The sequence below is a fragment of the Pipra filicauda genome, unplaced genomic scaffold (assembly GCF_003945595.2).
Source record: "Pipra filicauda isolate LSUMZ 115617 unplaced genomic scaffold, ASM394559v2 scaffold184_size3518187_pilon, whole genome shotgun sequence".
NCBI classification, from domain to species: domain Eukaryota; kingdom Metazoa; phylum Chordata; class Aves; order Passeriformes; family Pipridae; genus Pipra; species Pipra filicauda.
This window is the reverse complement of record NW_024104292.1, coordinates 1,177,958-1,204,041: the sequence shown is the minus strand read 5'-3', so window position 1 is coordinate 1,204,041 and position 26,084 is coordinate 1,177,958. Positions and strand designations below refer to the sequence as shown.

The 26,084-nt window shown below is 46.8% G+C and overlaps 1 protein-coding gene and 1 long non-coding RNA gene across 12 annotated transcripts; one reads left to right on the top strand and one right to left on the bottom strand.

Annotated features, from left to right (window-relative positions):
- Positions 1-602: 602 nt before the first annotated feature.
- On the bottom strand, positions 603-19,041 carry LOC113995476 (POTE ankyrin domain family member C-like). Of its 11 annotated transcripts, none has more exons than XM_039380058.1 (22): positions 18,509-18,821; positions 18,041-18,155; positions 17,735-17,908; positions 17,537-17,643; positions 16,935-17,072; positions 15,429-15,592; positions 15,234-15,295; positions 14,570-14,672; positions 14,398-14,456; positions 12,851-12,953; positions 12,653-12,732; positions 11,978-12,080; positions 11,798-11,859; positions 11,135-11,228; positions 10,921-11,003; positions 4,969-5,071; positions 3,863-3,924; positions 3,665-3,742; positions 2,803-2,955; positions 1,622-1,785; positions 1,342-1,432; positions 603-710 (listed from the first exon to the last, which is right to left on the bottom strand). In XM_039380058.1, the coding sequence occupies exons 1-22, from the start codon at positions 18,616-18,618 to the stop codon at positions 699-701; spliced, it is 2,220 nt and encodes a 739-aa protein (XP_039235992.1). In that variant the 5' UTR covers positions 18,619-18,821; the 3' UTR covers positions 603-698. The 11 variants fall into 11 exon arrangements, with proteins under 11 accessions (XP_039235992.1, XP_039235991.1, XP_039235995.1 ...); XM_039380057.1 differs by lacking the exon at positions 4,969-5,071 and adding an exon at positions 4,044-4,146 and having other exon boundaries at positions 18,509-18,820; XM_039380056.1 differs by lacking the exons at positions 603-710; positions 1,342-1,432; positions 1,622-1,785; ... (2 more) ...; positions 3,863-3,924; positions 4,969-5,071 and adding exons at positions 6,070-6,591; positions 7,825-7,915; positions 8,105-8,268; ... (2 more) ...; positions 10,063-10,124; positions 10,243-10,345 and having other exon boundaries at positions 18,509-19,039.
- LOC120323019 lies at positions 19,037-21,169 on the top strand. The gene is made up of 2 exons (XR_005563062.1): positions 19,037-19,072; positions 20,787-21,169. It is a non-coding gene; the product is annotated as an uncharacterized LOC120323019 (long non-coding RNA).
- Positions 21,170-26,084: the final 4,915 nt, after the last annotated feature.

The following is a 26,084-nucleotide window of genomic DNA, read 5'->3' as shown; positions in this document are numbered from 1 at the left end:
AGGGACTCTCTCTGCCCTAGGATCGAGGTCTTAATGGGTAGGAGAGCTCGTCTTGCTCCCTTGGCATGATTCTCAGCTCCAGAGCACCCCTCTCCGTGTAGTTTGCCTCGGAGTCTTCGCTGAAATGGCCCAAGCACTGCTGGGTTAATTACACTGGAGAGATCTGGATCCCTTTCCCCCCATGGGGAGGGGTGCACCAGTTCTAGTTCCATTTCCATCTGAGGAACCATTTCCGACGGTTTAATGTGGATGGGGGGGGGGGGACTCCAGCGCCAGGGGTTTCTTCAGGTCCTGAGCCTGGAGAGGAGAGGTGCTCTCCCCTCCCCACACTGTCCCATGGCAGGCACAGAGACAGCACACTGGCGTGGAGAGGAGGCAAGAGAGAGTTATTGTTGGGGGGGTTACATTTATAGGGTTAGGAAGATTCACAGGGTAACCAATTATAGGTCGCAGGAAGGGGTTAACAACCAATAGGAAGGGGTTAAAAGGGGCCAATGAGAACACCTCAGGATATCTTCTCAGGACATTCCTGCATGGGATAACACTTGTCCTGGGGGATCTTGGGAAGAAGAAAGCACGAGCCAGCAAAGAGACTACAAAAAGCCATTTTGAAGCATGTTTAAACCACAGTTACTGCCACAGAGAGATGGCTGTCTTTCTTATGGCAGCTTGGGCCTCGCTCCTCTGTCAATGGTGGATCACTTGCATGTCTGTGGGAGAGAAAGAGTTGGCAGCAGCTGTGAGGGTGGACAGGACAGCAAGAATAGAAAATATTCCCTTGCAACTGCCCCCTGTGCTCTGTAAAACGTGGAGGGTGGCTGGAGCAGTTACGTGCCAAGAAAGTCTCCTGCATGGAGAAAAGGTCCAACTGCCCTCTGGCTGAAGAACCTTTTCCTAACATCTGAAGTAAACCTCCCCTGACACAGCTTCATGCCATTCCTCCAGGAAGAAGTGCTCAGCATCACCAGAGCCCATGGAAAGCCCACAAGCAAAGGTACCAAATCCCTCTACTGTAGGACTGTCTGAAGTGCTGTCTGAGGCCTCAACCTCCCGACTGGTCTAAAGCAGAAAACACCAAAACCTGGTAATGCACTAATACTTAAGTGCATTACTGTCAACCCCTAACACAGACAGCAATAAGTAGGATTTGGTTTAGTCTCACGGCACAACTCAAAATGCCAGGAAGCTGGGGAACAGACAGGACTTTCAGGGCAGTCTACAGTCAGTAGAAAGAGGAACTGATCTCTCCTAGACTCTCTCTAGGGAAAGCTCATCGTAAAATTTCCCCGCCTTAATACAGAACTAGGCTCCGTGGGTCATGAAAGGGAAGGCCCCGAGTACCTTTTGGGCTTGCCTGAGCTTCTCAATTATTGCAATGGTTTGGGCTTGTTGCTGGACTGTGGCTTCCAGCCTGGCGTACTCAACTTCGAGACTGAAAAAGAAGTACAGGCCTTATGACAGAAGTCCACAAGAGCACAAATCCCAAAGGAACAGTGTGAAAGAACCTCATCTAAAATAAAAGCATCTTTGAAAATCATGTAGTAGTATCTCGCTGGGATACAAGCAAGTCCCGTTGTTTTTACAAAATCACAAAAAGTGAAGCTTTGCTCCACTGTCTTACCAGTGAATGCGTTCTCGCAGCTGGCCGATAGCTGCAGGTAAAGACACGCTGCATGAAGGAGGAAGGCCTTGCAGGTTCCTGGAAGTTGTTATTTCCTTCTCCTTTGGGGCACTCTTCAATGACGCAGCAAAACATTCCTTCTGCATATGATGATCTTTTGGTTCCTGCAGATGCCAAACCCCAACAAGAATCCTCAGTAGACGGCTTACGTTTGTTCAAAACAAGTGGGCTGCTTTGACACTGATGAAAACTCTCAAAACCTGTGATACTTCTTCCTCTTTTATACTGGGCCCTCTCCTATGTCTACACTGATTTCTTAGAGCGTTTCCTATGGGCTGCCACAACATTTCTCTCCTTTCTCAAGGACTCCAAACACAAGTTGTAGTGCGTTGGTGGTGTTGTGGTTTAGGAATGGTACTCCCCAGTTTAGTGCTCCCATTGAGACTCTCCAAGCCACAGCGCTGCTCACTGGCTCGCCATTCTCCCTCCCCCCTGCGGCAGGATGGAGAACCGGAGGCACAAAAGGGAAAGATTATGGCTACTTCTTTTCCAGCTACATCATCTCCCTTCTTTTCTGGTCTGTTATAATATGTTGATTTCAGAGGAGCAAAATGTAGCTTCTGATTGGGCCCTACACCAAGAACACCACCCCCTCGGGGGTTACCACTTTTCTAACTCCAGGGCAAAACACTTTTTTACCCCACGACAACAACTTCAAGGCTGTGTTCTCTCCCTGTCCTTCTATGGACTTCTTCTCTCCCCTGGCAGGGGCCCCACAGCATGTCTGTGAGAATGGGTTACCTCTTCTTGCAACAGTGGAGTTAGCTTCTTAAACAGACAGGCAGAGAAATATAGACAGTGCTTTTCATGGGAAATAATCTCCCCCCACGCTGGGCCTTTCCTAGCAGCCAAAACTTCTCTGAGCAAAAATTCTTTTATCCTCCTTGAGTAAATCTTCCGCATATAATTTTTCGGTCCCTGCGCCACCTTAGTGCAGCCCTCCACTGTCACTTCAAGTCGTGCCAACAGGCAGACACCAAAGGCAGCAGTGCTGTTCCTTCCCATCACAGCTAGCTGCACACTGAACCACCTTGTGTTCTTCTCAGGGAAGAATCACTTCCCTGCTCTAGTGCACTACAAAGAAGGCCTTGAGCCCTGCCAAGAGACAGGCTTTCCCATACCTTAGCTTCAGACCTCTCCAGTTTCTCCTGCATCAGCGGTTTCTCTTCCTTCGGGTCCTTGCTGTGGGTCTTCATAGCTCCAAGTGAAGGTTCTGCCAGGGAGTTCTTTTTGAGAACTTCATCAGGCTTCTCCAGCAGCTGCCTGACCAATGGCTAAAGAAATAGTGTTCCATGAGCATGGAGAAATCGGTAAGAACATGACAACACAAGAGATGCTTTCACTGATGGGATTATATAACTAGATTGGTCATCAGGTTGGCCAGCAGGTCGAGGGAGGCAATTCTCCCTTTCTACTCTGATCTCATGAGGCTCCACTTGGAGGCCTGCGTCCAGCTCCGCGGCCCCCAGCACAAGCAAGACATGGATGGAGGAATGCCACAAAGATGTTTGGAGGGCTGGAACAGAGAACAGCTCTCCCATGAAAAAGGCTCAGAGACTTGGGATTTTTCAGCCTGAGAAAAGCAGGCTCTGGGCAGAACTTACTGCTGTCTTTCAGTGTAAATAGAGGGAGAGATATTTTTACCAAGGCCTGTAGCGACAGAAGAAGAGGCAATCATTTAAAATGAAAAGAGGGTAGATTTAGATGGGACATAAGGGGTAAATTGTTTGCAAGGACTGTGGTGGGACACTGGACCCGGTTGTGGAAGTGTTCAAAGTGAAGCTGGATGGGACTTGGAGCAAGGCTTATTCCAGCCCTTCTGCTTCAGAATGCAAACAAAATGAGGTCCGAAGTATAGCACAGGTCCAGACTCAATCACCTCCTCTCAGCAGTTTTTCAAAATGAATTCCGAAGTCAGAACACCTCTGCTTACACTGACAGGCTCTATTTAGGGATATCTGCTTCTGCCTCTATTAGAGTCACCTGTCTGTCCAGCTGAGAATCTCTTTGACTTGAAGAATCAGATCTTAGCTGAAGATCTTCTGTCTCCAGTGTAGGAACCTAAATGAGCAAGAAAACAGAGACACAGTGGAGAAACGAATCCTCATCAAGATTGCAGCATCACACTACATCTGACTTCAGCCAAAGGCAATGCAACTCATCTGGAACAGAGCTAAGTACCTTATTCTTAGAAGAAGGGTCAAAATATTCCTTCTGCTCTGCTCCTGCTGCTGGCAGGATATCTGGGAAAAAAGGGAAACAGTGTGTTGTTACTCTGAGTACTTATTTCACTCTGTTTCTCCCCAGCCATGTCACCCCAGAGAAATTCACAAAGGTAACCATTTAGTCCCTCTGAAATTACCTTTGCCGTGCTCCACTCCAACAGAGCGCGCATCCAAAGTCTTGCCCACTGCAGCAGGAAGTGTCAAGTTGGTCGACACTTTCCCTTGACCTTTGGAATCAGTCTGCGTAATTTAAAAGACACGTCTGAGAACTGGCACTGGCTCCTTCTCAACCCACTTCCACGCACAACACTTCTGCTTCAGCCAACAGGCCTAACGAGCGGGATCAGGTGGAGGAAACAACAAAACGGGCAAACACAGCCAGCACATTCGGCATCTCTCTTGAGCAGGGCTTTCCAAAGGGGATGAAGTACTCCTGCCCAATGCAGAGAGAACCTAGACAGGAGAAATACATCTCCAGACTCTAGGTCATAAGGGAACCATTTGAAATGAACGGATCCAGGGAAGCAGTGGAAAACACTGCGTTTTCCACTGTTTTCCACTGTTTTCCACAAACATTGTGTGGAAAACACAATCCTCACAGTGCCAGTCTTGGAGGATTTCAGAGGACTGCAAGCAGCAAGAAGCTTTACTGCTTTGTTCTACAAATCCAGCTGGGAGGTCAGCTGCAAGGACATTAGCTTGACCTCACTTTGTCCCAGCACTAACTGAACCGTTTGTCTGCAGCACTGGCATGTCCAGGTCGTCCAAGGTGCAAGCGTGTGGCAAAAGCAGCAGCAAAGGGAAAGGAGCCCAGACGCCATGGATCCAGAAGAAACTCATTGCCCCCTCCAGAACAGCTACCTCCAAAAGCCAGGAAATGTCATCATCTTCCCAAGAAAAGTCATTGTCTTCCTTCTGCTCTTCTTGCTGCTGGCAAGACCCCTAACAAAAGAGGTAAGAGGGATGTCATTACTCTGAGGGCTTATTTCACTCTGCTTTCTCTCCAGCCATGTCACCCCAGAGAACTTTACAAAGGTAACCATTTAGTCCCTCTGAAATTACCTTTGCCGTGCTCCACTGCAACAGAGCGCGTATCCAAACTCTTGCCCACTGCAGCAGGAAGCGTTGGGTCAGCGGACACTTTCCCTTGACCTTTGGAATCAGTCTGTGAAATTGAAAAGACACGTCTGAGAACTGGCAAAGGCTCCTTCTCAACCCACTTCCACGCACAACACTTCTGCTTTAGCCAAAAGACCTAACAAGCGGGATCAGGTGATGGAAGCAACAAAAGAGGCAAACACAGCCAGCACGTTCAGCATCTCTCTTGAGCAGGGCTTTCCAAAGGGGATGAAGTACTCCTGTCCAATGCAGAGAGAATGCAGGCAGAAGAAAGAAGTCTCTAGACTGTGAGTCATATGGGAACCAATTGACAGTGACTGGAGTGGAAGATGTTTGCGGTATGATAGAAAATCAACAATCTTCACCAAGCCAGTCTTCTAACAGAAACTTTACTGCTTTGTCCTTTTTTAGAAATCCAGCTTGGAGGTCAGCTGCAAGGAGAACCAGCTGAACCTCACTTTGTCCCAGTCCTACAGGAACAGTTTGTCTGCAGCACTGGCATGTCAAGGTCTGACTTACAAGCATTTGGCAAAAGCAGCTGCAGACAGTAATGATCCCAGAAGCCAGTGATTCAGAGGGACCCCACTGCCTCCTCTAGAGAAGGTACCTCAGAATCCCAGGAGGAGTCTTTGTCTTTCTTCTGCTCTTCTCTCACTCCTGGCAAGACACCTAACAAATATGAGAAGAGTCGCATCACTCCTTGGAGTGCTGATTTTCCTCTGCTTTGGCACCTCCCTCAAGACATGCATCACACTGATGGGTTATCATTCTCCTACAGGCCACATTGATTTTTCCTTCTTACCTCCTTGATAGCGAAGAGTCTTACATGATTCTGGCAATGCAGGTGTATTTGAGAGAATGTCAGCAGTTGTCCCAGAGCAAGAGCTGTTAATTTCTTCTGTGCCTCGGGCAGAACGTTGTCCCTTCCTTTTAGAGCACTCATCTCTGCTGGTGCCATCACTCTTATACCAGCAGCAGCCAAGGCCAGACCTATCATTTAGCTGTGGTGCATCCAGAATGATTGCTGCCAGATGCTTTGTGCTCTGCTTTGGACTGTCTGAGCGCGAAAGGTCTCTACAGCCTTCCAAAGCTTTACACAAAATGTGCAGTTCTTTTGCATTTCTTACTGCCTCTTGCTGCTATTTAGGCAATATGGAATGTGGTGACTTGGTGTACTTCATTTCCTCACACTGTAGACAAATTAGTCTGTTCTAGGAGTAGGGGTGTTCTAGGGGTGGGAATGTTCTAGGGGTGAGGGTGGACTCAGTCCCTGCTGGTGCCATCCATGCTGAGTCAGAGCTGTCCCTGAGCCACAGCTCCACTGCTTCCCACTTGAGAGTAAGGGACTCTCTCTGCCCTAGGATCCAGGTCTTAATGGGTAGGAGAGCTTGTCTTGTTTCCTTGGCATGATTCTCAGCTCCAGAGCACCCCTCTCCATGTAGTTTGCCTCGGAGTCTTCGCTGAAATGGCCCAAGCACTGCTGGGTTAATTACACTGGAGAGATGGCTGTCTTTCTTATGGCAGCTTGGGCCTTGCTCCTCTGTGAATGATGGAGCACTTGCATGTCTGTGGGAGAGAAAGAGTTGGCAGCAGCTGTGAGGGTGGACAGGATAGCAAGAATAGAAAATATTCCCTTGCAACTGCCCCCTGTGCTCTGTAAAGCACCCTCTGTGGAGGGTGGCTGGAGCAGTTACGTGCCAAGAAAGTCTCCTGCATGGAGAAAAGGTCCAACTGCCCTCTGGCTGAAGAACCTTTTCCTAACATCTGAAGTAAACCTTCCCTGACACAGCTTCATGCCATTCCCTTGGGTTCTGAATACAGGGAATCAGATGCAATTGTTAAGGAAACTTTCCTGTCCTATCATCCAGGAGTCACTGTGGCAGTCACTCTCTCACCACTTGAGCTGAGCCCCAAGCCCCTCTGCAGCGGGTGGCTCCCGTGAGCAGATGGGTGCCCCGCCTGACTCTCTACACACCCCACACTCACACAGTCAGACATGGCTTCCTTAGCAGCTCGACCCCAGGTTTCCCACAGCAGAGCCTCAGTCATCTCAATCCTTAAAATAATGTAATCTTGATAAAATAACAAAAGAGCAGCTTGAGCTGGGTGCCTCTGAGGAGGGCCCCCGAACAAAAGAAAACCTGGAGCTTTTATACCCTTACAATCTAAACGTGCCAAAGTCTGGGTTCCTGCCATGTCTCTGTGCGTCCGATCCTGGCCGGACCACAAATCCCTGTGTCCTTCATTGTGCAAAGGGATTTTCATCTTTGGAGGTCATCTCATTGCATTATGGACCCATGCCTTCTGGCCAGGGAATCCATAGTCACAAATCAGGAAGGTGACTGGAATACAGGCAACTGAAGAATTCCTGTCACAGTCTGCTGATGCCAGTCGGGCCTCCAGGAAGAAGTGCTCGGCATCACCAGAGCCCATGGAAAGCCCACAAGCAAAGGTACCAAATCCCTCTACTGTAGGACTGTCTGAACTGCTGTCTGAGGCCTCAACCTCCCGACTGGTCTAAAGCAGAAAACACCGAAACCTGGTAATGCACTAATACTTAAGTGCATTACTGTCAACCCCTAACACAGACAGCAATAAGTAGGATTTGGTTTAGTCTCACGGCACAACTCAAAATGCCAGAAAGCTGGGGAAGAGACAGGACTTTCAGGGCAGTCTACAGTCAGTAGAAAGAGGAACTGATCTCTCCTAGACTCTCTCTAGGGAAAGCTCATCGTAAAATTTCCCCGCCTTAATACAGAACTAGGCTCCGTGGGTCATGAAAGGGAAGGCCCCGAGTACCTTTTGGGCTTGCCTGAGCTTCTCAATTATTGCAATGGTTTGGGCTTGTTGCTGGACTGTGGCTTCCAGCCTGGCGTACTCAACTTCGAGACTGAAAAAGAAGTACAGGCCTTATGACAGAAGTCCACAAGAGCACAAATCCCAAAGGAACAGTGTGAAAGAACCTCATCTAAAATAAAAGCATCTTTGAAAATCATGTAGTAGTATCTCACTGGGATACAAGCAAGTCCCGTTGTTTTTACAAAATCACAAAAAGTGAAGCTTTGCTCCACTGTCTTACCAGTGAATGCGTTCTCGCAGCTGGCCGATAGCTGCAGGTAAAGACATGTTGCATGAAGGAGGAAGGCCTTGCAGGTTCCTGGAAGTTGTTATTTCCTTCTCCTTTGGGGCACTCTTCAATGACGCAGCAAAACATTCCTCCTGGATATGATGCTCCTTCGGTTCCTGCAGATGCCAAACCCCAACAAGAACCCTCAGTAGACGGCTTACGTTTGTTCAAAACAAGTGGGCTGCTTTGACACTGATGAAAACTCTCAAAACCTGTGATACTTCTTCCTCTTTTATACTGGGCCCTCTCCTATGTCTATGTCTTTATGTTGATTTCAGAGGAGCAAAATGTAGCTTCTGATTGGGCCCTACACCAAGAACACCACCCCCTCGGGGGTTACCACTTTTCTAACTCCAGGGCAAAACACTTTTTTACCCCACGACAACAACTTCAAGGCTGTGTTCTCTCCCTGTCCTTCTATGGACTTCTTCTCTCCCCTGGCAGGGGCCCCACAACATGTCTGTCAGAATGTGTTACCTCTTCTTGCAACAGTGGAGTTAGCTTCTTAAACAGACAGGCAGAGAAATACAGACAGTGCTTTTCATGGGAAATAATCTCCCCCCACGCTGGGCCTTTCCTAGCAGCCAAAACTTCCCTGAGCAAAAATTCTTTTATCCTCCTCGAGTAAATCTTCCGCATATAATTTTTTGGTCCCTGCGCCACCTTAGTGCAGCCCTCCACTGTCACTTCAAGTCGTGCCAACAGGCAGACACCAAAGGCAGCAGTGCTGTTCCTTCCCATCACAGCTAGCTGCACACTGAACCACCCTGTGTTCTTCTCAAGGAAGAATCACTTCCCTGCTCTAGTGCGCTACAAAGAAGGCCTTGAGCCCTGCCAAGAGACAGGCTTTCCCATACCTTAGCTTCAGACCTCTCCAGTTTCTCCTGCATCAGCGGTTTCTCTTCCTTCAGGTCCTTGCTGTGGGTCTTCATAGTTCCAAGTGAAGGTTCTGCCAGGGAGTTCTTTTTGAGAACTTCATCAGGCTTCTCCAGCAGCTGCCTGACCAATGGCTAAAGAAATAGTGTTCCATGAGCATGGAGAAATCGGTAAGAACATGACAACACAAGAGATGCTTCTACTGATGGGATTATATAACTAGATTGGTCATCAGGCTGGCCAGAAGGTCAAGGGAGGCAATTCTCCCTTTCTACTCTGATCTCATGAGACTCCACTTGGAGTCCTGCATCCAGCTCCGCGGCCACCAGCACAAGCAAGACATGGACGGAGGAATGTCACAAAGATGTGTGGAGGGCTGGAACAGCTCTCCCATGAAAAAGGCTGAGAGACTTGGGATTTTTCAGCCTGAGAAAAGCAGGCTCTGGGCAGAACTTACTGCTGTCTTTCAGTGTAAATAGAGGGAGAGATATTTTTACCAAGGCCTGTAGCGACAGAAGAAGAGGCAATCATTTAAAATGAAAAGAGGGTAGACTTAGATGGGACATAAGGGATAAATTGTTTGCAAGGACTGTGGTGGGACACTGGACCCGGTTGTGGAAGTGTTCAAAGTGAAGCTGGATGGGACTTGGAGCAAGGCTTATTCCAGCCCTTCTGCTTCAGAATGCAAACAAAATGAGGTCCGAAGTATAGCACAGGTCCAGACTCAATCACCTCCTCTCAGCAGTTTTTCAAAATGAATTCCACAGTCAGAACACCTCTGCTTACACTGACAGGCTCTATTTAGGGATATCTGCTTCTGCCTCTATTAGAGTCACCTGTCTGTCCAGCTGAGAATCTGTTTGACTTGAAGAATCAGACCTTAGCTGAAGATCTTCTGCCTCCAGTGTAGGAACCTAAATGAGCAAGAAAACAGAGACACAGTGGAGAAACGAATGCTCACCAAGACTGCAGCATCACACTACATCTGACTTCAGCCAAAGGCAATGCAATCCATCTGCAACAGAGCTAAGTACCTTATTCTTAGAAGAAGGGTCAAAATATTCCTTCTGCTCTGCTCCTCCTGCTGGCACGATACCTAGAAAAAAGGGAAAAAGTGTGTTGTTACTCTGAGTACTTATTTCACTCTGCTTCTCCTCAGCCATGTCACCCCAGAGAAATTCACAAAGGTAACCATTTAGTCCCTCTGAAATTACCTTTGCCGTGCTCCACTGCAACGGAGCGCGCATCCAAACTCTTGCCCACTGCAGCAGGAAGTGTTGGGTCAGCGGACACTTTCCCTTGACCTTTGGAATCAGTCTGTGTAATTTAAAAGACATGTCTGAGAACTGGCAAAGGCTCCTTCTCAACCCACTTCCACGCACAACACTTCTGCTTTAGCCAAAAGGCCTAATGAGCACGATCAGGTGACGGAAGCAACAAAAGAGGCAAACACAGCCAGCACGTTCAGCATCTCTCTTGAGCAGGGCTTTCCAAAGGGGATGAAGTACTCCTGCCCAATGCAGAGAGAACTGAGGCAGGAGAAATACATCTCCAGACTGGAGGTCATAACGAAACCATTTGACATTAATGGATCCAGGGAAGCAGGCTATGAGGTGGAAAACAGCAATCCTCACAGTGCCAGTCTTGTAGGATTTCAGAGGACTGCAAGCAGCAAGAAGCTTTACTGCTTTGTTCAACAAATCCAGCTGGGAGGTCAGCTGCAAGGACATTAGCTGACCTCACTTTGTCCCTGCACTAACTGAACACTTTGTCTGCAGCACTGACATGTCCAGGCCCAAGGTGCAAGCATGTGGCAAAAGCAGCAGCAAAGGGAAAGGAGCCCAGACGCCATGGATCCAGAAGAAACTCATTGCCCCCTCCAGAACAGCTACCTCCAAAAGCCAGGAAATGTCATCATCTCCCCAGGAAAAGTCATTGTCTTCTTTCTGGTCTTCTCCTGCTGCTGGCAAGATCCCTAACAAAAGAGGTAAGAGGCATGTCATTACTCTGAAGGCTTATTTCACTCTGCTTTCTCCCCAACCATGTCACCCCACTTTACAAAGAGAGAACTTTACAAAGGTAACCATTTAGTCCCTCTGAAATTACCTTTGCCGTGCTCCACTGCAACAGAGCGTGCATCCAAAGTCTTGCCCACTGCAGCAGGAAGCAGCAAACTTTCTGCTGGACCATCAGAATCGGTCTGTGTAATTGAAAAGACACGTCTGAGAACTGGCAAAGGCTCCTTCTCAGCCTACTTCCACGCACAGCACTTCAGCTTCATCCAACAGTCCTAACGAGCGGGATCAGGTGACAAAAGGAACAAAAGAGGCAAACACAGCCAGCACGTTTGGCATCTCTCTTGAGCAGGGCTTTCCAAAGGGGATGAAGTACTCCTGCCCAATGCAGAGAGAACCTAGGCAGGAGAAATACATCTCCAGACTGGAGGTTATTTGACATTAATGGATCCAGGGAAGCAGGCTAGGAGGTGGAAAACAGCAATCCTTATAGTGCCAGTCTTGGAGGATTTCAGAGGACTGCAAGCAGCAAGAAGCTTTACTGCTTTGTTCTACAAATCCAGCTGGGAGGTCAGCTGCAAGGAGACCCAGGACAGTAGCTGACCTCACTTTGTCCCAGCACTAACTGAACACTTTACAGCAATGGCATGTCCAGGTCCAAGGTGCAAGCGTGTGGCAAAAGCAGCAGCAAAGGGAAAGGAGCCCAGAAGCCATTGATCCAGCGGGACCTCACTGCCTCCTCCGGAGCAGGTACCTCAGAATCCCAGGGGGAGTCATTGTCTTCCTTCTGCTCTTCTCCTGCTGCTGGCAAGACCCCTAACAAAAGATAACAGGTTTGTCATTACTCTGAGGGCTTATTTCACTCTGCTTTCTCCCCAGTCATGTCACCCCAGAGAACTTTACAAAGGTAACCATTTAGTCCCTCTGAAATTACCTTTGCCGTGCTCCACTCCAACAGAGCGCGCATCCAAACTCTTGCCCACTGCAGCAGGAAGTGTCAAGTTGGGCAACACTTTCCCTTGGCCTTTGGAATCAGTCTGTGTAATTGAAAAGACACGTCTGAGAACTGGCAAAGGCTCCTTCTCAACCCACTTCCACGCACAACACTTCTGCTTTAGCCAAAAGGCCTAATAAGCACGATGAGGTGACGGAAGCAACAAAAGAGGCAAACACAGCCAGCAGGTTCAGCATCTCTCTTGAGCAGGGCTTTCCAAAGGGGATGAAGTACTCCTCCCCAATGCAGAGGGAACCGAGGCAGGAGAAATACATCTCTAGACAGTAGGTTATTTGACATTAATGGATCCAGGGAAGCAGGCTAGGAGGTGGAAAACACAATCCTCACAATGCCAGTCTTGGAGGATTTCAGAGGACTGCAAGCAGCGGGAAGCTTTACTGCTTTGTTCTATTAATCCAGCTGGGAGGTCAGCTGCAAGGAGACCCAGGACATTAGCTGACCTCACTTTGTCCCAGCACTAACTGAACCGTTTGTCTGCAGCACTGGCATGTCCAGGCCCAAGGTGCAAGCATGTTGCCCAAGCAGCAGCAAAGGGAAAGGAGCCCAGACGCCATGGATCCAGAAGAAACTCATTGCCCCCTCCAGAACAGCTACCTCCAAAAGCCAGGAAAAGTCATCATCTCCCCAGGAAAACTCATTGTCTTCTTTCTGGTCTTCTGCTGCTGGCAAGAACCCTAACAAAAGATAACAGGTTGGTCATTACTCTGAGGGCTTATTTCACTCTGCTTTCTCCCCAGCCATGTCACCCCAGAGAAATTCACAAAGGTAACCATTTAGTCCCTCTGAAATTACCTTTGCCGTGCTCCACTGCAACAGAGTGAGCATCCAAACTCTTGCCCACTGCAGCAGGAAGTGTCAGGTTGGTTGACACTTTCCCTTGACCTTTGGAATCAGTCTGTGTAATTGAAAAGACACGTCTGAGAACTGGCAAAGGCTCCTTCTCAACCCGCTTCCACGCACAACACTTCTGCTTTAGCCAAAAGGCCTAAAGAGCACGATCAGGTGACGGAAGGAACAAAAGAGGCAAACACAGCCAGCACGTTCAGCATCTCTCTTGAGCAGGGCTTTCCAAAGGGGATGAAGTACTCCTGCCCAATGCAAAGAGAACCGAGGCAGGAGAAATACAACTCCAGATTGTACGTCGTAAGGGAACCATTTGACATTAATGGATCCAGGGAAGCAGGCTAGGAGGTGGAAAACAGCAATCCTCACAGTGCCAGTCTTGTAGGATTTCAGAGGACTGCAAGCAGCAAGAAGCTTTACTGCTTTGTTCTACAAATCCAGCTGGGAGGTCAGCTGCAAGGAGACCCAGGACAGTAGCTGACCTCACTTTGTCCCAGCACTAACTGAACACTTTACAGCAATGGCATGTCCAGGTCCAAGGTGCAAGCGTGTGACAAAAGCAGCAGCAAAGGGAAAGGAGCCCAGACGCCATTGATCCAGCGGGACCTCACTGCCTCCTCCAGAGAAGGTACCTTAGTATCCCGGGGGGAGTCACTGTCTTCCTTCTGCTCTTCTCCTGCTGCTGGCAAGGCTCCTATACAAAAGGTAACAGGCATGTTTTTGAGGCTTATTTCACTCTGCTTCTCCCCAGCCATGTCACCCCAGAGAAGTTCACAAAGGTAACCATTTAGTCCCTCTGAAATTACCTTTGCCGCTCCGTACTAACACAGCACGCGCGTCCAATCTATTGCCGAATGCAGCAGGAAACAGCACATTTTTCGACACATCCCAGGGACCGTCAGAATCAGTCTGTGTAATTTAAAAGACACGTCGGAGAACTGGCAAAGGCTCCTTCTCAACCCACTTCCACGCACAACACTTCTGCTTCAGGCAACAGGCCTAATGAGCAGGATCCGCTGGCAGAAGCAACAAAAGAGGCAAACACAGCCAGCACATTCGGCATCTCTCTTGAGCAGGGCTTTCCAAAGGGGATGAAGTACTCCTGCCCAATGCAGAGAGAACCTAGGCAGAAGAAACACATCTCCAGACTGGAGGTCATAACAGTCATCCATATGACATTAATGGATCCAGGGAAGGAGGCTTTGGGGTCGAAAACAGCAATCCTCACTATACGAGTTTTCTAGGATTTTAGGAGATTGTAAGCAGCAAGAAGCTTTACTGCTTTGTTCTAGAAATCCAGCTTGCAGGTCAGCTGCAAGGAGACCCAGGACATTAGCTTGACCTCACTTTGTCCCAGCACTAACTGAACACTTGGTCTGCAGCACTGGCATGTCCAGGTCCAAGGTGCAAGCATGTGGCAAAAGCAGCAGCAAAGGGAAAGGAGCCCACACGCCATGGATCCAGCGGGACCTCACTGCCTCCTCCAAAGTAGGTACCTCAGAATCCCAGGGAGAGTCACTGTCTTCCTTCTGCTCTTCTGCTGCTGACAAGGCCCCTAACAAAAGATAACAGGTTTGTCATTACTCTGAGGGCTTATTTCACTCTGCTTTCTCCCCAGCCATGTCACCCCACTTTACAAAGGTAACCATTTAGTCCCTCTGAAATTACCTTTGCCGTGCTCCACTGCAACAGAGCGCGTATCCAAACTCTTGCCCACTGCAGCAGGAAGCGTTGGGTCAGCGGACACTTTCCCTTGACCTTTGGAATCAGTCTGTGAAATTGAAAAGACACGTCTGAGAACTGGCAAAGGCTCCTTCTCAACCCACTTCCACGCACAACACTTCTGCTTTAGCCAAAAGACCTAACAAGCGGGATCAGGTGATGGAAGCAACAAAAGAGGCAAACACAGCCAGCACGTTCAGCATCTCTCTTGAGCAGGGCTTTCCAAAGGGGATGAAGTACTCCTGTCCAATCCAGAGAGAATGCAGGCAGAAGAAAGAAGTCTCTAGACTGTGAGTCATATGGGAACCAATTGACAGTGACTGGACTGGAAGATGTTTGCGGTATGATAGAAAATCAACAATCTTCACCAAGCCAGTCTCCTAACAGAAACTTTACTGCTTTGTCCTTTTTTAGAAATCCAGCTTGGATGTCAGCTGCAAGGAGAACTAGCTGGGCCTCACTTTGTCCCAGTCCTACAGGAACAGTTTGTCTGCAGCACTGGCATGTCAAGGTCTGACTTACAAGCATTTGGCAAAAGCAGCTGCAGACAGTAATGATCCCAGAAGCCAGTGATTCAGAGGGACCCCACTGCCTCCTCTAGAGAAGGTACCTCAGAATCCCAGGAGGAGTCTTTGTCTTTCTTCTGCTCTTCTCTCACTTCTGGTAAGACACCTAACAAATATGAGAAGAGTCGCATCACTCCTTGGAGTGCTGATTTTCCTCTGCTTTGGCACCTCCCTCAAGACATGCATCACACTGGTGGGTTATCATTCTCCTACAGGCCACATTGATTTTTCCTTCTTACCTCCTTGATAGTGAAGAGTCTTACATAATTCTGGCAATGCAGGTGTATTTGAGAGAATGTCAGCAGTTGTCCCAGAGCAAGAGCTGTTAATTTCTTCTGTGCCTCTGGCAGAACATTGTCCCTTCCTTTCAGAGCATTCATATTCCTCTCCTTCATTAGCAATACTAAACATAGAAAGGGAGGAAATGCAATAGGTAAAAATGCCCCCAGACTTTCCTGCACTCTCCACGGGAAGAGCAACAGCCATGCATGTGCCATTCTAACCCTATTCCTAGACAACCGCTAAAGGGTCACACACACACAAAACATACTGCAGTCCTAGAGTAGTGGAGACTGAAATCCTCACTACAGGCATGCTCATGCTACAGGTGCCTATTCTATCTGTGGAGTAACTCACCCCTGCTGGCTACTGTCTCATCTGATAGACCCCCTCTCCATTTCAAGGACCAGGGAGATTAACTAGGCCCCTGGCAGGCTGACATCTCCAAAGCCTCTTCCTCAGCTGGATGTTATACTAATGTCTCAACACTAAGATGGAGCAACGTCTCCTCAACCCCAGTCCTCACTTTGAAGGGCTTCAGAAATTCCCATGGTTCCTCTGAAGACCAGAAGTTCAGAGGGCTCCTAAGTCAGATATTAAGAGGCCAACAAATACTGCACTTGCATTCTGAGACCTGTGTCATATTCTAACAACCTTGGGTCAGTTGGAGGTCAGGTTTGTTTCATGAGCAGGAATACAAAACAAAAAACCCCAATCAAACAACAAAAGAAATTAAACACATTCTCCAGACCTAGGCTGCTCTGCAGAATGGTGCATTAGCACAACAGAAGCCTGGAGGGGAGGAATGAATACCTTGTTTTGTTAGAGCAATCCTCAAACATGCTTTAGTCCTAAAGGGGTTTTTACTCCACAGTTTACCCAGGCTCCCTTCTCTCCTGCTTCCCATCAAGACAGGCTAACAGAAGGGGCAGGGGGAGAGGAAATTGAGATCCAGTGACAAGAGTTCACAGGCAGTTGTTTATGGCTAGGCAAGGCATGCTCATAGGCATAATGCAATTCATTCACACATCCCTTGGCTACCATCACTACGATAGAGGGCTTTTTTCCTCAGTCTAGTTAAGCACACATAGCCACCTTGGCCAGTGAATGGCCAGAGGTGCAAAGCTATCCACGGGAAGAGGAAAAGCACTGAAGAGTTTTAATTAGGGGATATCAGTTAGATCCCCTCTGAAACAAAAGGCAGGTAGTTGCTGCTAGGGAGTAGAATAGAACTTGGAAGCACACAGGTGAATTCTCAAAGAGAACTGGGTTTGGTGGGGAGGAGGGATGTTTTCCTCAATTCCCAAATCTACCCTTTACATTGAAAGAGATGCATCAGAAGGTGTCACACTTCGATAAAGCTCTCAGCACCTCATTTAACCCTGCTGCTGTTACCAAAAAGGGCTGTACATCAGCACGGACATTCTGAGAATGCAGTTGCTCTAACAAGGATGTAAAACACTTACAGCTCATCTCGAAATAGTCTTTCAAAAGCTCGAACTCCAAACAGTCCAGTGTCTTCTTTATTGATAACACCGCCATTGCGAAGAAGAACTTCTACTGCATCCTTATCCTGAAGAATAGCAGCAACTTCCATAGGGGTCCTAGGGCATCCAGGAGATAAGAGTAAATACATCAGCTTCTGCAGGCATTACATATCATTACTTTAATCCCTCTTTGCTTCTCAGACAATTCATTTCCCCTCTCCTACTGGCAGAAGGAAAGCACAGCCAAACACCTGGAAGTGTTGGAGAATTCAGGTTGGTGGGACCTCAGGAGGTCTCCAGGCCAGCCACCCACCCAGAGCAGACTCAGGTCGCGTGTGTGTGCCTGCGCGCGCGCGTGTGCATGTGGGACCGCAGACAACGCTTTCTTGCAGTCCTCAGTGTGGAAATCATCCCCTGAAGTAAGCAAGCAGCAGAGCGCAGGTCTGCTTTCACAAGTCACACTGAAGGAGCTCCTTCTGGGTGGTTCCTGGCCCTTTTTCAATGCTCATTCTTATGCCTCCCATCAATCCAACTTAAACAATGCTAAGGAGTCCCACACGTGCTTTTACCAAATCCTTCACCTTTTATGATTATCTGTAGCATTCACGTCAGCTCCTTTTTGAAGAAGGAACTCGATCATCCCTTTGCAACGCTCGGTGATCGCAAGAGTAAGTGGAGTGTATCCCAGCTGAAAGGAAAAATCATCTCTCTTAGAATAACAGAGAAAAGTCAAGCAAGTTGACTTGGGAAGAGGAGGTTTACCTAAAGTCCAAGCTTACTTCATTCTTAACATCAATATCTGCGCCATGCTCTAGTAACAGCTCCACTAGAGATTTGTTAGACATCAGAACAGCAAAGTGAAGGGCGGTGTTACCAGTAGCAGCTCTGTGGGCACGGTTGGCACCATGCTCCAGCAGAACAGCCACACAATCTCTGTGCTGGTGCTGTACTGCCTGGAAACAAGACACAAAGAAGGAATAACTTCCAACATCTACATTGTTCTCTGTCAGAACTCCTGCGTCTTCCCAACACTGGAAAGTTCAAGCATCTTCAATCATAAGACAACATATGCCCCTTTCACATACCAGCATCAGTGGTGATCTCTTATATTTGTCACCAGGATTTAGCTTGCAATTCTTGCCTACTAGAAAACGAACAATATCTGCATGGCCATTTATGCAAGCAAGATGCAGAGGTGTCCTAGAAATTAAACATACACAATTGTCCCGGTTTAAGCCCAGCTGACAATTAAGCCCCACACAGCTACTTGCTCACACCTTCTCCCTCCCCACCCCAGTGAAACAGGGAGGAGAATCAAAAGTAAAACCTTTAATAACAATTAAATTAAAATAGAGTAATAATTAAAACAAAAGAAATAAAATAAGCATTACTAAGGGATGCTAGATGGTGTCTGTTCCACTGATGGTATCCTTTGTTGCTGCTTAGGCTTGAAAGTACACAAAGTACATCCATCAAAAAACCACCCTGACTTCAGATAATTTTGACAAATTCCACATTTTGCAAAAGGTGGAGGCTTTGCTGATTGTCCTTACAGCTTGTCTGCGTTGCGCCTGTTGATGAAGAATTTCTTCAGCCACCAGTGCCGCCGCAGCTGGTCCAGGTCGCCGCGGGCGGCCGCGCTGTGCAGGTCGACCCAGGCCATCTCTCGGCGTTCGGCGGCCTCGGCCTGGGTTCAACAGACACAGGAGATGCCCGGCAGACTCTGCCGAGTCCCGGGCGGGGAGGGGGAGGGGGTGTGGGGAGAGGATGGGCAAATCTGAAAGGCGAGATCCGCGTGGAAGCTGTGCTTCGCAGCCCCCGACGGTCCAAGCCCGAGAAGCGCTGCTGATCCCGTCGCGGCGGAGTCAGCAATGACGGCCAGCAAGGGTCTGGCGCCGGGACAGCAGCCGTGGAGCGCCGAGACATCACAGAGGGGGCTTGTGACGCGGCACCACAGCCGGTTCCGAGACCGACCCGCCGCTGAGCAGGGCTGAGTCCATTGGGGAGGGTGTAGCTGGGATAACTTAGGAAGGGGGGGGGGAAACAGCGCACAACAGCAACTGCAGACGGAGAGAGAAGTGAGAATATGTGAGAGAAACAGCCCTGAAGACCCCAAGGTCAGTGAAGAAGGAGGGGAAGGAGGTGCTCAGGCAACGGAGCAGAGATTCCCCTGCAGCCCGTGGTGCAGATCATGGTGGGACAGCTGTGCCCCTGCAGCCCAGGGAAGCTCATGGTGCAGGAGAGCTCCACCTGCAGCCCATGGAGGACCCCACGCTGGAGCAGATGGATGCCTGAAAGGAGGCTGTGACCTCGTGGGAGGCTCGTGCTGCAGTAGGCTCCCAGCAGGAGCCTGGAGCAGATTTGCTAGCAGGAATTGTGGCCCCGGTAGGGGACCAGAACAGGTGTGAACTTGTGACTTTGGAGATAATGACTTGGTCAGCTGGGCTTGAATAATTTTGTCACCCCAAGATGCCCTCTGGAGAGCAGAAGGTGCAATTCTGCTGAAAGGACAGACTTTCTACCCCTTCTACCTGACGATGAGCAGGCTGAGGGTTCGTAGGTTGCAAATATATATAATAAATATATACAACAAAAATATATAATAAATATAATAAATATGTAAAACATAAAAATACCCACCTTCAAAGACAAAGAAAAAAAGAAGTGCTGTAGTGCTCCACTGCAAGACCCATCACCAACAAGTAACAGAAGTGCTATATAGATATTAAGACTCAGGGCTGTCTAACAGATTTCTGTGAAACATAATCCCTACGGTGACAAGAGCAATAAAACTCAAAGCTCTTCCCCTGCTCCTGATGATTTTACTGTGAGTTTTGAAACCTCGGCAAACAGACCTAGGACACTGTGCTTTGTGAAATGTTTCTGTTACTTGAATAAAATCCCCTGTTTCCTGAAAAGTGTGTTTATTTTCTTTCACACCAAGGATTGCACTGCAAGGTCCCACAGCATCTGCATTGGATGGGATGAACTGCACCCTGAAAAATCCAACCCCTTCTCTCTCCTTTAACTATAAAGAAAGCAATGAATTACTAGCTCAGCTATAGATGTCTCAATTCAGCACAATTTTACGGTCCGTCTGGATGATCTTAATTTTTTTTTCCAACCTAAATGATTCTGGGAGAATAATTCTATGATAAAGTTATATTCACTAGGGATAATCACACGAACCCCACTAAATAGTCACAAGCCCTTTGTGAGCTGTGCTCCCTGTCATCTGCATTTTGTCTTCCCTCTTCCTTGGTTGGTTGTTTGAGATGAAGTGACCCACCACTGAACACCTTGGAATATCTTTGACAGACAGAAATAGGATTGTCGAAAGCTAACAATTTGAAATTACAGGAAGAGTAGGTTTACCTGTCTAATCCGATTTATTAGTGTTCCCCTGCCAACTAATTTGGGTGAGATACCAGCCACATGATCATATATGCTTGGTCTCTTACAGACATTTAAGAAGAAATGGTCCTTTCTTATGGATTTTATAAGATGTGACAAACACAGTGAATTCACTCTCTTTCTTTCTTTTTACAAAGTTCTTCCTTAACAAATGGAGCACATAGTTAATTTGGGAGATCTGAATGTAATAAGTAAGCAATGGTAAAATTTACTTGTCAAAATATATATATTGTATTTTCTGTATATTATAGCTAATGCCTGGTTGGGACTAGGGAGTTGTAAACTGCGGAATAGTTAACTGCTGTATTATTATTATAAGTTGACTGTCCTGCAACTGGCAGTTCCTAAGTTGGCAAAGATATTCTACTTTACTGAGCACGTATATGATATCCTGCTTTTCTAAAAATATTGTCTTAGTTACTCATTAGAAAAGAAGAAAAGAACGAGGATCAGAGGGTCAAGGATGGAAATGATAAAGAAGAGCCAAGGAGAACATCTGGACCATCTGGATACCTTCCCATATTCAGCTCCAAGGACACTGGGCTAATTAAAGCTATTGATGGAAAAGTCCCTGGCAATTGAAATGGGCCTACAACAGAACCAACCAGAACAAAGCCCGCGAACCCAAGCCCAATCAAGTGACTATGGGAGGGGGAGTTGAAAAAGTATAAAAGTTGCTGTTTGTTTTTATTGGGCCTGTGGGCCGGTGGGGAGCAGGGGTCTCCTCAGGCCACCTAGCGTGCTGATTTGCTTATCTGCACTTTATATAAATCTCACAATAAATTTTACTGCTAAATTTTGATTTGGTTTATTTACCTATAACATGAAGAACAAGGAGAAACACCGGTTTGAGTCAACTTATCTCTGAAAAAAACTAATTTTTTCTTCTCTGGAATTATGTCTGATTAAAATGTCTTATAAAGAAAATTCAAAACACACCCAGAGGTGGCTACTCAAAGGGTGGGCAGGATGTGCCTTCAAACATCCCTGATTAATGGCTGGATGTTGCACAGGGGGAATGGACTGCAGACTACCAGTTATTACAACGCAAACCTGTACTATAGTATTGCCATTGTCACTAAGAAACCACAGGCTTTGTACTGAGCTTTGTAGGCCTCAGGGGAAGGCTTGCTCCAGCTGAGCTTTCCTTGATCTCTACAAGCTGCATAAGGTGAACAAGCAGGTGCTAGCCAAAACTGGCTTTAGGGGCAATAGAGAGAAAAAAGAACAAGTATTTCTAACACATTTAAAATGCACCATATATCATAAATTCAAATGTAATGTGAAGCTGCAGAGCAATGAAAAAAGAATAAGGTGTAAAAGTGTGTTAGTAAATATGTAAATACGACCCCATGTGGGTCCTAAAATGAGGGAGAGGAAAACACCATCAAGAACATTGTACTCCTCCAGCAAATAACTCCAGATGCTGGCAACGGGCCAAAACTCCCCTTCAACAGGAATCCCCAAAATGAAACCATCAACCTTAGGAGGAGCATGGGAAGAGTGAGGCAGAAAGGATCTAGAAGCTAAACAGGGTGAAAACAATTGTAACCGTATCCTTTTGTTATTATATTACTATTGAAGCTTTCACTGCATTGAAATATTTTTTCTCTTTCTTCCATAATTATTAGATCTGGACTATTATTGATGCTTGGATTAGACTGCTAATATTTCAATCATACTAGCAGAAAATTCTTTTTTTATATATGTTTCTTCTGAAATTCCCTACGTCCTACACACTCCCTATCCTTTCCTTATCATTTGCTCCCCCAGCTGCACCCTCCAGAGTAATGGCCACACTGAAAGTGAAACGATGTCAAATACAGGTTATCCCCGGTGATTTGTTCTGGGAGGTGTGAGACACTGGATCAGTAAAAATATTGTTGGGTTGGAACCACCTCGGAGGGGGGGGGAAGTGTGTGTGGAGGGGGAAGGAATGGGTCAAACCTCACGGAGGTGAGATGGCGGCATATCCCTCATGGCAGGCCCCTGGAGCCCCCGGAGCAGCTGTCAGTCAAAGGCAGTCCAGGAATGCTTCAACACACCACAGCTCCTGCAGCCCCTAACCCAGCCTCATGTTGGCAGGGACAGTGAGAACACTGCCCCTCACCCTGGAACCCCAGAATGGCCAGTGGGCCTCAAGTCCCAGCTAGGGAGGTGGCCATGAGGACTAGAGCAGATAAAAGCAAAGGCATATGCTTTGTTTTGATAGTATGACACCCTTTGGATGCCAAGTTGTCTTATTTTTTCCCCTAAAATTATCAGTAAAAGTAGTCTTGAGGAAAAGTGTGTGGCCTCTTCTCTTTACAGTATCTCGAGATAGTAAAGAACCCTGTGTATGTTTTGAAAAGTAAAACTTGTGGCTGAACTTGCAGCTCTGGGGCAGGAATGTTACAGTAGGATAGATAAACTCTGCAAATGCATCAGAGTGAAGGGAAGATTACTATCTGCTTCGTAAATGCTGGGGCCCTTCTCAGTTTTACTATCTGAACATTATAATTTCAAAACTATCTCATTACAACAGGATGAATGTAAAATGCAATAATAACTGCCTGTGAAATTTCTATGGCTGTGTCCAGACAGCAGTACAGCAGCAGTGTTTTTTCCCTACTCTTACTTAGTCCGTCTTATTATTTTAATTATAGAACTAGTCACATTTCAGAAAACAATAATTTTAATGCTGATTATATCTGGAGCAGGACTGTGATCGAAATAAAAATTGTATTTTCAATGTAGACTTTCTTAAAAATACCAATCTCTTTGTTTTCATACCTCAATGCTTATAGCAGCGTGGAGAGTAAATACCACATGTGCAGAAACCTAGAATTAATCCTTAAAGACTTTTTACCTTATCTAAAGCATATTTCTACAGCAGATCATACAAGCTAATTCTAGCCCGATTTACACCTATGCAATACTACCTTTCTTGATGTGTGTGTACAGAAAGGAAAGCTGAAGGATGTAGGAAATCTAACAAGATAACTTATGAGGTGATTTGCAATAAGTTATTCATTTAGCAAAAAATTTAAGAGACATGTTGTCTGAAATACCTGTGCAGGGTAATTTTTAAAAAACATCTACCTCACAACAAGGAAAGAATTAAAGGTGTGCAAGCTACAGCTGTGCACTCCTGTGGGAAGAGATGATATTTTTGTCCTTTGCTTACTCAGAAATTAGAGAGGTCAACCAGTTAAAGTCTTCTTATAATCACAGTCACCAGGGGTCCAGCAGGTATTATATATTTCTGTGTCCTTTAGTCCACACTTATCCTGAGGTTTTGGTTTATTCTGCATTGAAGAAGTCTGCCGCCTTGCACAGGATGCCAGAGATTATCCCAAAGCATACAGTCATGTTGAAGCTTCATAGCTCTGTAGTATGTAACCTGTAACCAATGCAGATGAATGCTGCATACAAGCCAAGATATTTATGTCAAAATTTCCAACACTTTAACGCATTCATTCCTTCCTTCTGTAACATTTCAAAGGTTTGTGCTCAGTCTGGAATTAGATTTTCTGGAAAAAAAAAAAAAAAAATGAAAAGACCATCCCAAATGTTTTGGCTGTCCTTTCCTTATCAATAACTTCTGTATTGGCAAAGCTTAGGGATTGGGCGTGTAAAGCATCCCTTAGGGAAGGTGCTGGATTTTCAGGAAAAGGGCAAGAAATCATGATTTGTCAAAGTCATATGTTTTTATAAATATATTTTGTCTCTGGCTCTCAGTGTTAATTGTCGTATTTCCTATGGCTCACCAGCACTTGGCTGGTTCTGAACACCCCAAGTATTGCTCAAGAAAATGGGAGGGCAAGGGTAGTGCAAGTTCTTCACCTGACCCCAATTCAACTTCATAGCAAATTATCATTCTTCCAGTGAAGTCAGGGAAAGTTTAGGCATCTAAAAGCTGTTTCAGATTGATTTCAGTCTTCTAATCTGTCAAGAAGGACAAAATGGGAATTCTGTACTTCCCCAGTAAGAAGTGATCTCATTGTTATCACTTATTTCTGCAATTACATGTAGCTCATTAGAAGTGAGTTATTTCACGTAATTTGTATCTCTTACCCAGAAAATCCCATTAGGCCACTAAAGGCAAGAGTCAGCAAAGACACAGACAGAACAAATTTTTACTATAATAAATAATTTACTGTGTGCTGAGTTTTAAGTTACTGATCTTCAGACTTTCTACCAAAGAGTCTTCACCTAAACTTGTATTTTGATCCAGTCAAGCATCCAGTAAAGTCTTTTTCAGAGTTGACACTCCAGAACTTGTTAATCTACTATTTGTGACTTACTTTGAGCTTAATATTAACAAAACTGCAGTAACTCAACATTGCTTTGCAGTTCTTCCCCCATACCTGGTGTCCCTGCAGTGCCATATGATAGCACTCAGGATGATCTGGCCTTCCCTGGCCTTCCCCAGCACGAAGGTCATGCTGACAGGCCTGTAGTTCCCTAGATTGTCCTTCTAGCCCTTCTTGTAGAGAAGTATCACACTTGCCAAACTCCTGTTTAGCCAGGCAGTACCAAGCCTGTCTGAGTTCAAGAAATGTTTGGACAATACTCTCAGGGACATGGTGTGACTCTTGGGGATGGTCCTGTGCAGGGCCAGGAGTTGGACTCAATAATCCATTAGCAAATTTACAGATGGCACCAAGTTGAAGGGGAGTGTTGATCTGCTGGAGGGTAGGAGGGCTCTGCAGACGGACCTGGACAAGCTGGATAGATGGGCCTAATCCAACAGTATTAGGTTCAACAAGACCAAGTACCAGGTCCTGCACTTTGGTCACAACAACCACATGCAGCGCTACAGGCTGGGCACAGAGTGGCTGATCAGTGGCCAGGCAGAAAGGGACGTGTATCAGGAACAGTGTGGTCAGCAGGACTAGGAAAGGGATTCTTCCCCTGTACTCGGCACTGGTGAGGCCACACCTCGAGTACTGTCCAGTTCTGGGCCCCTCAGTTTAGGAATGATGTTGAGGTGCTGGAGCGTGTCCAAAGAAGGGCAACAAGGCTGGCGAAGGGACTGGAGCACAATGCTGCTCCTATGAGGAGCAGCTAAGGGAGGTGGGAGTGTTTGACCTGGAGAGAAGAAAGCTCAGGGGGGACCTCTACAACTACCTGAAAGGAGCTTGTAGTCAGTCTCTTCTCCCAGGCAACTAGCAGTAGGACAAGAGGACATAGTCTTAAGCTGCTCTGGGGGAGATTTAGGTTAGACATTGGGAAGAAGTTCTTCACAGAAAGAGTGATTGAGCACTGGAATGGGCTGCCCAGGAACGTGGTGGAGTCAGTGTCCCTGGAGGTGTTTAGGAAAACACTGGATGTGGCACTTATTGCCATGATCTAGTTGGCAAGGTGGTGTTAGATCATAGGTCAAACTTGATGACCTCAGATGTCTTTTCCAACCTATTTCATCCTGGGATTTTGTGATCCTTGTGGGTCCCTTCCAACTCAGTATATTCTGTGATTCTCTGGTTCTGTGAAATGCCATATGGAGGGTGGTTCAGTGAGCACTTCTGCCAGTTCCCTTAGTACCCTTGGGGGTACTTTGTGAACATAATTAAAATACAGTGCAGTTGTTATTAGTCCAGTCATAATGACATTCACACTCACAGCCCGAGCTAATTCTGACAGAAAAGCTATACGCCATGTGAAGTTGCTGTACACAATGTAGGGTTATTCAGTGGGTAGTCACAGAACTAAGCTAGAACAAGTTAGGCAAAA

Coding starts and splice junctions, on each gene's coding strand:
- LOC113995476 (XM_039380056.1), bottom strand. CDS start 18,618: ATGGCCTGGGTCGACCTGCACAGCGCGGCCGCCCGCGGCGACCTGGAC. Junction 10,346..10,920: donor ACATTTCCTGGCTTTTGGAG/GTAGCTGTTCTG, acceptor TAAATTACACAG/ACTGATTCCAAAGGTCAAGG. Junction 9,163..9,864: donor ATTCTCAGCTGGACAGACAG/GTGACTCTAATA, acceptor CTATTTCTTTAG/CCATTGGTCAGGCAGCTGCT.